Raw genomic sequence first — 13,317 nt, forward strand, 5'->3', positions numbered from 1 at the left:
AACAATAGTTCATGGTATGTGCTAATTTAAAATGGTAAACTAGGTATGTGTGTTTAGCTATACTTGGGGAATGAAATTTCCCTCAGAAGTTTTGTAGAAACCTCTGCAATTATAAAAAAAAAAGTGTAAATAAGTTGATTTTATTTTTTATTTTTTTTCCTTAATGCATAAAGTTTCTTTTTTTAAATGGGATTAGGGTTAGTAGTAAATTAATCATAATTGATCTTATTTAAAAACAATATACATGTGTACTGTATGTCCTCATTTATGTGTGTGCATGTACATGCACAGAGAAAAACATCTTGCTAAAAACACCAGGACCTTTTTTTTTTTTTTTTTTTTTTTTTTTTGTATGACATTAAATGACAAGGAAGCATCAAGCATGTTTGTGACAAATAAAAATGCCATGTCAATCACCTGATTTGAGTTTCGGAAACTCTGAAAGAAGTGTTGCATTTTATAAATGACTCAGGATAGTAGCTGGAAACCCAGTTTAAACTCTGTGTTTGCCTATAGTGTAGAATTCATATTTTTGATTTAATCTAATTTGGGGTAAAATTGAAAGTGTGTGTAAGGGAGAAATGTGTGTGACAGTGTGTAAGTTAATACTTTTTCCTTCCTGTTAAAGATTAATGTGAACATGGAATCGGTTTCAGTCTATCTGTAGAAATCCTAAACCATCAATGGCAATCTAATGTCACTGTCATGGATCAAACACACACTTGGTTGGTCAGGTTTAATTAATTAATTGGCTACTTGACTAAATATTTACTCTGTTTCTCTTTCAGACGTAACCGTCCGCAGTGAAAACGTCGCCAGGTCAAAAGCTGCTGTTCGATGTGTGGTAAAAACTCAGTTACACTCCATCATGTTGCATGTTTCATTCATCTAGAGCCCAGTTATAATCTTAAATTATTATTTTCCATTTTTAAATTTATTTTTATGTTAAAACATGACTCTCAGCAGCCAGTTAAATATTTTGAGTAACAAAAAAGGTTAAAAATCATGGCTAATTTTTCTTCTGGTTCATTTGTGAAATGGCAAATAATAAATAAAATAAAAATAAGTTGAATACATTCATTGCATTGTTGGATACAATATTCCTTGCCACATCCTTTGCACATTTTGGCAAATGTAATGGGTTTCCTGGTGTTTCATGCATGCAGAAAATTTGCATACTCAGAAATAAAAACATGTCACCACATCTATGATGCTCAAAAATATTGTCTAGGTAGTTGCTGAGTAGGTTTTGAAACACAAATGAAATACAAAAAAAACTGTGTGTGTGTGTGTGTTTCACAGTCTCAAGAAGATCACATCTCTAATGATAATCATGATAAAGACATCTGGACACCAAAAAACACTCAACAGCCATGGAGGATGGAGGTAAAGATACAGCCACAATGACAGGAATACACAGGGATGGTGTTACCATGATATCCAAAAATATGGTTTAACGTTGATGCGTTTCCAAAACCATGGTATTGCCAGGGTACATATTCAAAAAACATCGTATCACCTTGGTATGTCCCAGAAAGCTTAATACCATTGTATTTTTTGGTACTTAGTTAGTGTAATAGTGTTTCTCTTACTCGGAGCTCTGTATGCGTAATCTGTTGATGTACATATGCTGTAAGGATGATGGTATTAAACCTCAAGAACATTTCCCTCCATGTTGCCCATGGCCCTTTCTGTGTGTCTTTGGCAAGACTTTTGCTGTCTTGTTAAATTTAGCATGACTCTGTGTGTCTCTGGTGTCACTGCACTATTTTAAACATGACACATGAGCTGTACATTTTTGTTCATTCTGTATGTTAGTTGGTGATTTAAAATATTTGTGCTTCAAAGTAATTTAAGCTCTATTATTAGTTACCACAGAAAATGACTCGGTTTGTAAAAAAACAATCGTTTGTTACATTAACCGTAATGCACTTAAAATTGAAGTTTATGGGGCAAGATAATCCAGGAGAAATAACAGGAGAAATGAGAAATTAATTCTTATTTGCAAAAATTTGTATAATTTGAGCTAAAAAAAATGCCTATCTCATCCTTTCAGAAGTAGAAAATTGTTCTAGGTGAATGAATGTAAATAGTACAGATAGTCACCTATCCTATGATATCATGTTGTGCAACTTTACACAGTTACTTTACACAGGAGTTCAAATAACTTTACACAGAGAGTGGGTAGGGTTTTTAGCACATCCATGACCATGCTGATACGTATGATGTTGTGGCTCTGCTTTGAAACAGTATTTTAATGTTTATTCCAGTGCAGGGTCTTGTCCAATACACTTCCATGCATTATTGTGTATTACTGTAAACATGGTTTTCCTTGTTTTTACAGTCTGATGGATAAAATTTTCTTGTATTACTGAACCCAAAGCATTCTTTTAATTGTATAGCTTATTGTAAAGTAAAAAGCTGTTCATTTCCTATATATGAGTGTGTTTGTGTGTGTTTGCTGCAGTATAAAGGACTGGCTAATCTTCACATCTTTGAGGACTGGTGTGGGACGTCAATAGCTCAGCTACGGAAGAATCTACATTATCCACTATATCCTCACGTAAGTTATATATCTGTCAAATATACACTGCCATTCAAAAGTTTAAAGGGTTAGTTCACCCAAAAATGAAATTTCTGTCATTAATTACTCACCCTCATGTCGTTCCACACCCAAAAAACCTTCAGTCATCTTCAGAACACAAATTAAGATATTTTTGATGAAATCCGAGGGTTTTTTTGTCTATTAAAAGCAATGAAATTACTGTCATTCAAGGTCAGAGATGTATAGTAACGAAGTAGAACTACTTCACTACTGTACTTAAGTACTAAAAGGCGGTATCTGTACTTTACTAGAGTATTATTTTTTTTTCTCCTACTTCCACTTTTACTTCAGTACATATTTTCGATGAGTTTAATACTTTTACTCCGATATTTTTTATGTGCTGCATCGTAACTCGTTACAATTATAAAAATGTTGATGAAGCTGATGCATCAATGAGCGAATCAAGTGATTAAGAAGCTGCGCGTGCTCCCGTTCTGCCTTTTGATCAGCTAAAAAGATCAACCAAAGACGAACCAAAAACACTACCTTCCACCCCTTCAACTTCAAGTGATCGTGGCTGTGAGAGTAAGGAAGGAGACCAACCCTTGTCAGGGGCAGGGCGCATATACGAGCAGCGAGAGAGGGAGAGCGCGAGCGAGCGAGTCCCGGCCGCGCGTGCGCGCATTCACCGTCTTAAAACAACACGAGCGCTGTCTTGCTCTCAAATTGCTCTCTATTTGTTTACATAGTTAATGTGCACTGTGAAGTAACATATACAAACAATGAACAGCTGTATTTTTATTAACTAAGATTAACAAAGATTAATAAATACAGTAATAAATGTATTGATCATGGTTAGTTCATGTTGGTTATTAGTCTAATACATTAACTAATGTAATGTTAACAAATCAAACCATATTATAAAGTGTTACAAACAAATCATTTACTCAGAACACCTCTTGAAATGAGAATATAAGTGTGCTTACCCCATTTTTTTTTTAGTAAGAGTGGTAGTTTAGCCTAGTTTAGACTGGAGTGAGGTGAAAACAGAAAAAAAGTGCAAAGCAAGTTGTTAGCTAGCTGTTAATTTTATTCAATTGTATATGGTAGAACTATTAGTCAAAATAAACTTTTTGGTAATGAAATCAAAGTGCTGACAACAAACAAAGCATCTCAACTTGTCTGCATCTCAAGTGGTCTTCACGCACTCAATACTTGTACTTTTACTTTCAGTACTTGAGTAGTAAATTTTAAAATAAACTACTTGCAATACTTAAGTACAAACAATTTTGAATACTTTAGTACTTCTACTTAAGTGTGGTGCTTAAAGAGCACTTCAACTTTTACTCAAGTAACTTTTTTGATAGAGCACTTGTACTTTTACTCAAGTCTGGGTCTCTAGTACTTTATACATCTCTGTTCAAGGTACATAAAAGTAGTAAAAACATTGTTAAAATAGTCAACGTGACTACAGTGGTTCATCCTTAATATTATGATGTGACGAGAATACTTTTTGTGCACCAAAACAAAAATAACGACTTTATTCAACAAATTCGTCTCTCCCCTGTCATTCTCACCTTTTACCTTTTATTCAGCAAAGATTAAAGGTGCCCTAGAACTTCTTTTTAAAAGATGTAATATAAGTCTAAGGTGTCCCCTGAATGTGTCTGTGAAGTTTCAGCTCAAAATACCCCATAGATTTGTTTTTAATTCATTTTTTTAACTGCCTATTTTGGGGCATCATTGACTATGCACCGATATATAGGTTGCGGCCCCTTTAATTCTCGTGCTCCCCCTCCCCCAGAGCTATCGCTTGCTTTGAACAGCATAAACAAAGTTTACACAGCTAATATAACCCTCAAAATGGATCTTTACAAGATGTTCGTTATGCATGCTGCTTGCATACATCGGATCATGTAAGTATAGTATTTATTTGGATGTTTACATTTGGTTCTGAATGAGTTTGAGGCTGTGCTGCGTGGCTAAAGCTAACATTACACACTGTTGGAGATATTTATAAAGAATGAAGTTGTGTTTATGCATTATACAGACTGCAAGTGTTTAAAAATGAAAATAGCGACGGTTCTCTTGTCTCCGTGAATACAGTAATAAACGATGGTAACTTTAACCACATTTAACAGTACATTAGCAACATGCTAACAAAACATTTAGAAAGACAATTCACAAATATCACTAAAAATATCATGTAATCATTGATCATGTCAGTTATTATTGCTCCATCTGCCATTTTTCGCTATTGTTCTTGCTTGCTTACCTAGTCTGATGATTCAGCTGTGCACATCCAGACGTTCTGCCCTTGTCTAATGGCTTGATCATGGGCTGGCATATGCAAATATTGGGGGCGTACACCCCGACTGTTACGTAACAGTCGGTGTTATGTTGAGATTCACCTGTTCTTGGGAGGTCTTTTAAACAAATGAGATTTATATAAGAAGGAGGAAACAATGGAGTTTGAAACTCAGTGTATGTCATTTCCATGTACTGAACTCTTGTTATTCAACTATGCCAATATAAATTCAATATTTAATTCTAGGGCACCTTTAATTAAATTGTTCAAAAGTGACAGTGACTGTTTCAAAATATTAAGCTGCACAACTGTTTTCAACACCGATAATAAAAAGAAATTGCTCTCATTCAGAAATAATTGTGTACATTATTCATGTTCATATGCACAGGAGAACTTCTCATGAAAAACGTCTGCCTAATTCACACCACATGTGTACACACATGGAATTGTTCTTAACCTCGTTCGAACGTTAATGAATTTGGAGTATTCTAAATGAGCGACCACATGCCTGAGGTTAGTAATTGCATAAAAGACTCCCAAACCATGTCCATAAGGGCTTTCCACACACCATTTCCTTTTGTCGCTTTCAGCAAACATGACGCTCTTGAAAGACACGCTTTCGCCTGAGAGCACGCACCGCAATCACTTGACGTTTTAGTGGGTTTTTGTCTGTTAGATTTGAGGAAATCGATATACTGTACAATCATGTTCCTAAAAGTTGAAAAAATAAACTTTTTTTAATGCTTATACACATTTAAAATGTTCTTTCTCTTCCTAAGAAAGCACCAGAAATCTATCTAAATGGGTGTTTCTGCTGCCGGATAACCTACTATTATTGGTGGACTACATACTGTAACTGGCCACAATTTTGAAAATCTGATAGCAAATAGGATGTATTTCTGATATAAGACTGCAATCAAATTTGAACAGGAATCTAATTTCATTTTTTGGGGGGGGCGTTTTTAATCATTTTGATCAGATACATTTACACTAAATACTACTAGAAAAGGTTATATAAATCAATTGAAAACAGCATTTATCTAAATACTCTACTATAAAAGATCAAGCATGTTGACAATACATTATTTTAGTATTTATATACTATTATAGTATTTATTAATAATTTGAATTGAATTTTGGTGTGATTGTCATTTTTTTATCTTTTTTTAAAGTTTATTTAGCTTTATTTTTATAGTTTTAACTAACGCTATTTCAGTTTTAGTAATTTTAGAACTTTATTTTATTTCAGTTTTATTTTCAGTTAGTTGTCATGGCAACATTTCTATTTTAAAGTTTTTTTTAATACGTATTTTGATTTCAGCTAACAAATTTGTTCATTAACAATAACAACACTGTTAGCAACATACTTTTCTTGCAATATTACATTTGTTTGCTTTGCATATTGCATTTGATAACACTGTTTTTTTTTTATCTTTTTAGAATCGTTCAACTGTGAAGAAACTTGCTGTGTCGCCCAGTTGGACCAATTATGGACTCAGGATATTTGGCTACATACATCCTTATACTGATGGTCTGTAAATCACTTTCTCACACACACACACATTCAGATTGTGTGCCATTGTCCCACTGTTAATACTTCCTTATGTCCGACAGGTGACTTTCTGTTTGCAGTGGCGTCTGATGATAACAGTGAGTTCTGGCTCAGCGATGATGAGAATCCCGATAATCTGAAGCTCCGTGCTTACGTTGGAAAGGTTTGTGAGACAAGTGTTGACTTTTCGATTACTGTTGTGCAGGTGCGTGAAATTCATGCACTTCATTTTCTGTTGTTCCTCCATTTTTAGACTGGCATAGAATGGACCGCCCCAGGGGAGTATGGGAAATACGCCAGTCAGATATCAGATCTCATTCCGTAAGTGAATGCGGCATTTGCGTTTCATAATGCTTCAGGGAAATGCTCAAACACCTCTCCATGTTATGACCACATACCTCAGTGATGAAGAACTATTTTTAGACTCATCATGTGTAGATTCACAAGCTACTGCTTGTGTACTAATTCTGGTCATGGCACAAGGCGGGAAGCCATTAGAAGTGATTCATCTGTTAAATCATGATTTGTAATTCGTGTGTGTGTCTGAAATCTGTTGGTCAAGATTACATTTCAGTAACAGATCAAATCAAACAAAAATGGGTAAATCAATTATCATGCCCAGTTCAGACTACACCATTTTAGCCTGATTTTGCCACGATCTGTGTGACGTAGGATGTCATGGGGATGCGTAAACGACAACGGGTGTCAGGACGCAAGATTCGATCGTTCCAGCTTGTGTAGTGTGTCATTGTGGACGACAACCGATGCCGCATCTGCAATGGTTTACAACAGAAAGACTAGCATGTTTAATTTTTTTTTCCGGTCATCCACGACTAGTTCCGTCACATGTGTGACTCTAGCCTATAGAAGCACATGCTTCCTACATGCTTTCAAACATGAGAGACAATGGTATCGTACCTGCACTGCAAAAAATGCTGTTCTTACTTAGAGTTTTTGTCTTGTTTCTAGTCAAAATATCTTAAAGTTCTTAAATCAAGAAGCATTTTCTTGACAAGTAAAAATTATTTTCTTGTTTTCAGGAAAAATAAGTCAAAATTAAGTAAGTTTGTCCTTAGAACAAGCAAAATAATCTGCCAATGGGGTAAGCAAAATAATCATATTTCAAACCAAGAATAAGCTATATAATCTTGTTTTCAGTTTGGACTAAGATTATTTTGCTTACCCCATTGGCACATTATTTTGCTTGTTTTAAGGAAAAACGTGCTTAATTTTGATTTATTTTTCCTGAAAACAAGAAAATAATTTGTTCTTGTCAAGAAAATGCTTCTTGATTTAAGAACTTTAAGATATTTTGACTAAAAACAAGACAAAAATTCTAAGTAAGAACAGCATTTTTTGCAGTGTGCTAGGTAGAATTTTACAATGGAGGAAATGTTTGTGGAGCTATGGCAACAGTACTCCTGCATTTATGATGTTTCCTTGAGGGACAACCGCGACTACCTACCGAGAGTGAAAAAAGGAAAATTAAACATATGTTACCTCAGTTCTCTTTGGAGGAAATCCAAATATCCATGCTGTCCAGATATGTGTCCAGTTTTGAGCTTTTCTGACGACAAGACAGAACAAAACACGCTGCTAGCCATTGTTTGTTTACTCTCAAGGCACCTTCTGTCAGTCGATAGTCCCGCCTTCTCGATGACAGCACACACATTGTTAAAGACGGCAAGCGATAAATGGTCAGGTAGCAAACGTGTAGTCTGACATGTTTGTTGTCTAGAAGATGACAAGATTTTAGGAGTCAAAATCATGTAATCTGACACAGTGACTATCGTAACCGACAAAAATATTGTGTAGTTCGTCAACCCAGCAATACTTCCTTAGATCAAATCACACAAAACATTGCTGATCCAGCTAATGTGTATAGACGTTCAACAAGTGATCGATCTTCAGTCACATGATCCTTCAGAAATCATTCTAATCAGGGCCGTACCCACCATTGAGGTCCCTGAGGTCCAGACCTAAATAGTAAAGCATATAGTAAAGGCTTTGAAATAATTGCCTAATATTAAAGGGTTAGTTCACTTAAAGGTGCCATCGAATTGAAAATTGAATTTACCTCGGCATAGTTGAATAACAAGAGTTCAGTACATGGAAATGACATACAGTGAGTCTCAAACTCCATTGTTTCCTCCTCCTTATATAAATCTCATTTGTTTAAAAGACCTCCGACGAACAGGCGAATCTCAACATAACACCGACTGTTATGTAACAGTCGGAATCATTAATATGTATGACCCCAATATTTGCATATACCAGCTCATGTTCAAGGCATTACACAAGGGCAGCCAGTGTTAACGTCTGGATCTGTGCACAGCTGAATCATCAGACTAGGTAAGCAAGCAAGGACAATAGCGAAAAATGGCAGATGGAGCGATAATAACTGACATGATCCATGATTACATGATATTTTTAGTGATATTTGTAAATTGTCTTTCTAAATGTTTCGTTAGCATGTTGCTAATGTACTGTTAAATGTGGTTAAAGTTACCATCGTTTCTTACTGTATTCACGGAGACGAGCCGTCGCTATTTTCATTTTTAAACACTTGCAGTCTGTATAATTCATAAACACAACTTCATTCTTTATAAATCTCTCCAACAGTGTAGCATTAGCCGTTAGCCACGGAGCACTATCAAACTCATTCAGAATCAAATGTAAACATCCAAATAAATACAATACTTATGCGATTAGACATGCTGCATGACGAACACTTTGTAAAGATCCATTTTGAGGGTTATATTAGCTGTGTGAACTTTGTTTATGCAATGATAGAGTCGAGAGCTCGGGAGGGGGCGGAGAGCGCGCGATTTAAAGGGGCCGCAGCCTGAATTGGCGCATTTCTAATTATGCCTCAAAATAGGCAGTTAACAAAATTAATTAAAAAAAATCTATGGGGTATTTTGAGCTGCAACTTCACAGACACATTCAGGGGACACCTTAGTCTTATATTACATCTTGTAAAAAAACGTTCGATGGTACCTTTAAGCTTAGGTGAGAGTAGACGCCTCTCGCAGTTCAAACAAATATGACTGGGTAACAAACTCAAGCTCCTCCAACATTTTTCTTTCAATTCTCTTTAAATTTCTCCTTTATAAATATAGATATTTTTCTTACAAAAATGCATCGCTTCACTTCAGAAGGCCTCTATTGACCCCCTGGAGCCGTATGGATTACTTTTATGACGGATGTACTTTTTTGGGCTTTATCAGTTACTATTCACTCCCATTGTAAAGTTTGGAAGAGCCAGAATATTATTTTAATATAACTCCAACTGTGTTTGACTGAAAGAAGAAAGTCAAATACACCTAGGATGGCTTGAGGGTGAGTAAATTATGGGAAGCGTATTGCACCATAGTGATCCTTTTCATCTGAGCTGCCTCAGCAGCCAAATAGCACTCGTCAATATTTGAGATGAAACAAATCAAAGTAGATGAGAATTCCAGTGCGATGCTTCAATTCATAAAAGTGTGAGATAAGCTAATAGCTAAACATTTAATAGTTGACAGCAGTTTTACAATAGAAATGTGAAACGACTCAGGGACTAATAAACTTTTTTTTAATTTCGCCATTTTGAATAGAAAATATATAATTTAGCTACATGATTCATGTAATGTAATTAGTAACTGTCAATGTAACAAGACAAGAAACATTAACAAAGCCGTTTTCTTCACGTTACGCATACGATTAATAAGGAATGTGCACACATTGTGAATGAATTTGAGTTATTTAGTTGCCTAGCTTACCTGGTTGCATTCAGTAAATTCACTTGTCTAAGAATATGATTCATAAGACATACATATCAGTTCACCCTATGTTTACTTTCTTCACTGACACAGATAAAAAAAAAAAAAGACTATCAGGGATGAGATACAGGGCAAGATAAGGAGACTGAGAAAAAGAAAGAAAGAAGGTGATGAGATGAAAGAGGAAGAGTCTTTCTTATTTAAGGCCATTCGTGATTGTGCATTGTCAACAAAAACAAATTAGCCTCTTCTGTATTTCCAGTATGTAGTGTAGATCATTCATTGCAACATTTAACCTGATTTTGTCCATGTCCCTGATTTTAAAATGCTGATTTGATGCTTTTTCAGAATTGATAAATAAATCTTTGATAAATAGAAAGTTAAAAAAAACAGCATTTATTTGAAATAGAAATCTTTTGTAACATTATAAATTTCTTTACTGTCAGTTTTGATTAGTTTAATATGTCCTTCTTAAATAGGAGCTTTAATTTCTTTCAAAAAAAGAAGTTTGTCTATATTTTAATAAAATACATTTAAAATGCATAATAAATTGAATAAAATATGATGTTTCTATTAATTAATTCTTCAATAAAACTGGTGAAAAAATTCAAAGACCTTAATTCTTTAAGAGAAAATTCTCGCACATAGTTCTTACGAAATGAGGAATGTTTCACATTTTGTTATTGTGTTTTACAGTCTTCAGAAGAACAATAAATATTTCTTTGAACTCCTTCATAAGCAAAACGATCAAGGAACGGACCATGTGGAGGTTGCGGTGAGTGCGTTTACTGAGGGTGTTGCTGTGTGATTGTTGTATACTGTTATGACACTGCCTGTATTTACTTACAGTGGCAGCACAAACAGACTGGACACGGATTTTCAATCATCGATTCCAAGTTCATCTCCCTCTATACCGGTGAGTGTGTGTGTGTGTTATTTTGGGCTGTGGTTGCAGAAATGTCAGGGTAGTGTTAAGAAGCCTGGAATAGCTGCTTCTGTCTACACACACGCCCTGAAATAGAGCTAATGATGGGGTAGCCTCCTCTGCACAAAGTGTGTGTGTTGTCGTCTTATTGCTTAAGCTGGCTTTTGCATTCATTTCTATTTAAAGGTATGCTTGTGTAGCTTTAGGTAAAAACTATATGTACTTCAGATTGCTAGTTTGTCAATATGCCTCTGTCACTGCATCACTGTTTTTAAAAAAATAACTTTTGAAATTGAAATAAAATCAAATATAAATATTAGATAATAAAAACTTGACAACTAAATAGAAATTAAAAAAAGAAAAACACATAGCAAACTTACTAATGCTAAAATCAAAATTAAAAATATACAAATAAAAGCTCATGTAAGATACTAATGAATAATATGATTTGAATATAAATAATACATGAATAACACTGCATCGCATATGTGTTTACGTTTTTCTCTAGATCTTGTAGGTATGTCCGATAACGATGCCTGTTTAGGAATATAAGTGTACTGCATACTACTGTATTATACTTTTTTTTTTTTTTTCTTTTAAAAAATAGTGTATTATATTAATAGTATAATACATTGTGAAAAAAAAAATGTTTTAAGTAGTGTGTTTTTTAAAACATCATGCATTGTGTATCGATAAAGGTTTCAAACAGTAGTTACGCTGTTTGGGACATGTAGTAAGGTCATGTGACAATGTAGCATACTGCTGTTTGACACGTTTATCGTTACACACTACATACTGTTCTAAAGAATTTCGTATCATGGAAATTTTGCATTTTTTAAATTGTCTAAACTTTTAGCAACATATAGCTTTCTGATGGTTGTACATACTGCATACTAAAATAATGTGTAGTATGCTTTCCAAACTGATAATCAAATTTTTGTATCAGAGTTTACACATTAAAGCAGTCCTGATTTTGTGTGTGTGTGTGTGTGTGTAGATGAGTCCACTCTGACGGCGGGAGATGTCAATCACATTCCTCTAACTGCTGCGAGTCATGTGACTCCTCCCCAGAAGTCATCTCAGAATCCGCCCCATGGAGTAGACATGCTGAGAACAGATCCACGAGACTCGTTTCATCAGGGTGAGAAATTCAGACAAAAAACCCACACTCACTTAACACACTTCATGGTCAGAATAAACATAATACACTAACAATGAAGACATGATGAGCCATTAAACACTAAACTTAACTTGTTAAGGAGATACTTTTCCCAAAAATTCATTTTTTGTAATTATGTACTCAACCTCATGTCGTTCTAAAACTAAAGGTTTTGAGGAACTGTGTATATATAATAATAACCATATACATAATATAACCATATACAGTATCTCACAGAAGTGAGTACACCCCTCACATTTTTGTAAATATTTTATTATATCTTTTCATGTGACAACACTGAAGAAATGACACTTTGCTACAGTGTAAAGTAGTGAGTGTACAGCTTGTGCTGTCCCCTCAAAATAACTAACAAAATAAATAACCTCAATTAAACACACCTGAACCAGCTAATCAAGGTCTTACTCGGCATTCTAGGAACTTCCAGACAGGTTTGTTGAGGCAAGTTAGAGCTAAACTCTGCAGGACCGAGTTTGAACACCCCGGTATACTGGTTTGAAACATGAGAGTGAGTGAATATTAACAGAATTATCAAATAAAGTGGACCTGGCAGATTTATGAAAGTTCTATTACTCTATAATAAATCACTGTCCTCTGCACTTTTTTATTACGAATATGATTATAATCCATCACTTTATATTTGCTTCTTGTTTCTAGTTGCTTGCTTGTTCCTTAAATTTTGTGATGTATTGACTTATAGACAAAATCTGTTACAGATCTTAAAGTTGCATGTGCATGTACACAAGCACTGGGCATTGGAATATATGATGTTCAGAACATGAATTCAGCACCACCTTGTGGCAAAAGAGACATTTCCACAGTATTTCTCAACCTTTTCGACTGGAGGGCTCTGTTAATGGAAACTGAGAATCTTGATATGTTAAATTAATTAACAATAATCCATTTTGTGATTCTAGAAGTTTTAGAAACAGTAGTTATTGTTAATTTAGATTTAGAGTTGAGAGATTATATAAATAAAAAATAACTCTAATTATTTAAAATGAATTATTTATTCATTTAAATGTAACTTGCTGCCTCCTTGGATG

At 34.6% G+C, this 13,317-nt stretch overlaps 1 protein-coding gene across 1 annotated transcript in view; it reads left to right on the forward strand.

Annotated features, from left to right (window-relative positions):
* The window catches only part of b4galnt3b (beta-1,4-N-acetyl-galactosaminyl transferase 3b), a 41,610-nt gene that overhangs the window by 13,557 nt on the left and 14,736 nt on the right, over positions 1 to 13,317 (forward strand). Inside the window, exons 2-10 of the mRNA XM_048168091.1 lie at positions 789 to 844; positions 1,303 to 1,386; positions 2,468 to 2,563; positions 6,294 to 6,384; positions 6,468 to 6,568; positions 6,659 to 6,726; positions 10,866 to 10,944; positions 11,019 to 11,085; positions 12,092 to 12,235. Of these exons, the coding sequence (XP_048024048.1) occupies positions 789 to 844; positions 1,303 to 1,386; positions 2,468 to 2,563; positions 6,294 to 6,384; positions 6,468 to 6,568; positions 6,659 to 6,726; positions 10,866 to 10,944; positions 11,019 to 11,085; positions 12,092 to 12,235 (786 nt within the window). The remainder of the gene's footprint in view (positions 1 to 788; positions 845 to 1,302; positions 1,387 to 2,467; positions 2,564 to 6,293; positions 6,385 to 6,467; positions 6,569 to 6,658; positions 6,727 to 10,865; positions 10,945 to 11,018; positions 11,086 to 12,091; positions 12,236 to 13,317) is intronic.

This window comes from Megalobrama amblycephala, linkage group LG19 (genome assembly GCF_018812025.1).
Source record: "Megalobrama amblycephala isolate DHTTF-2021 linkage group LG19, ASM1881202v1, whole genome shotgun sequence".
NCBI classification, from domain to species: domain Eukaryota; kingdom Metazoa; phylum Chordata; class Actinopteri; order Cypriniformes; family Xenocyprididae; genus Megalobrama; species Megalobrama amblycephala.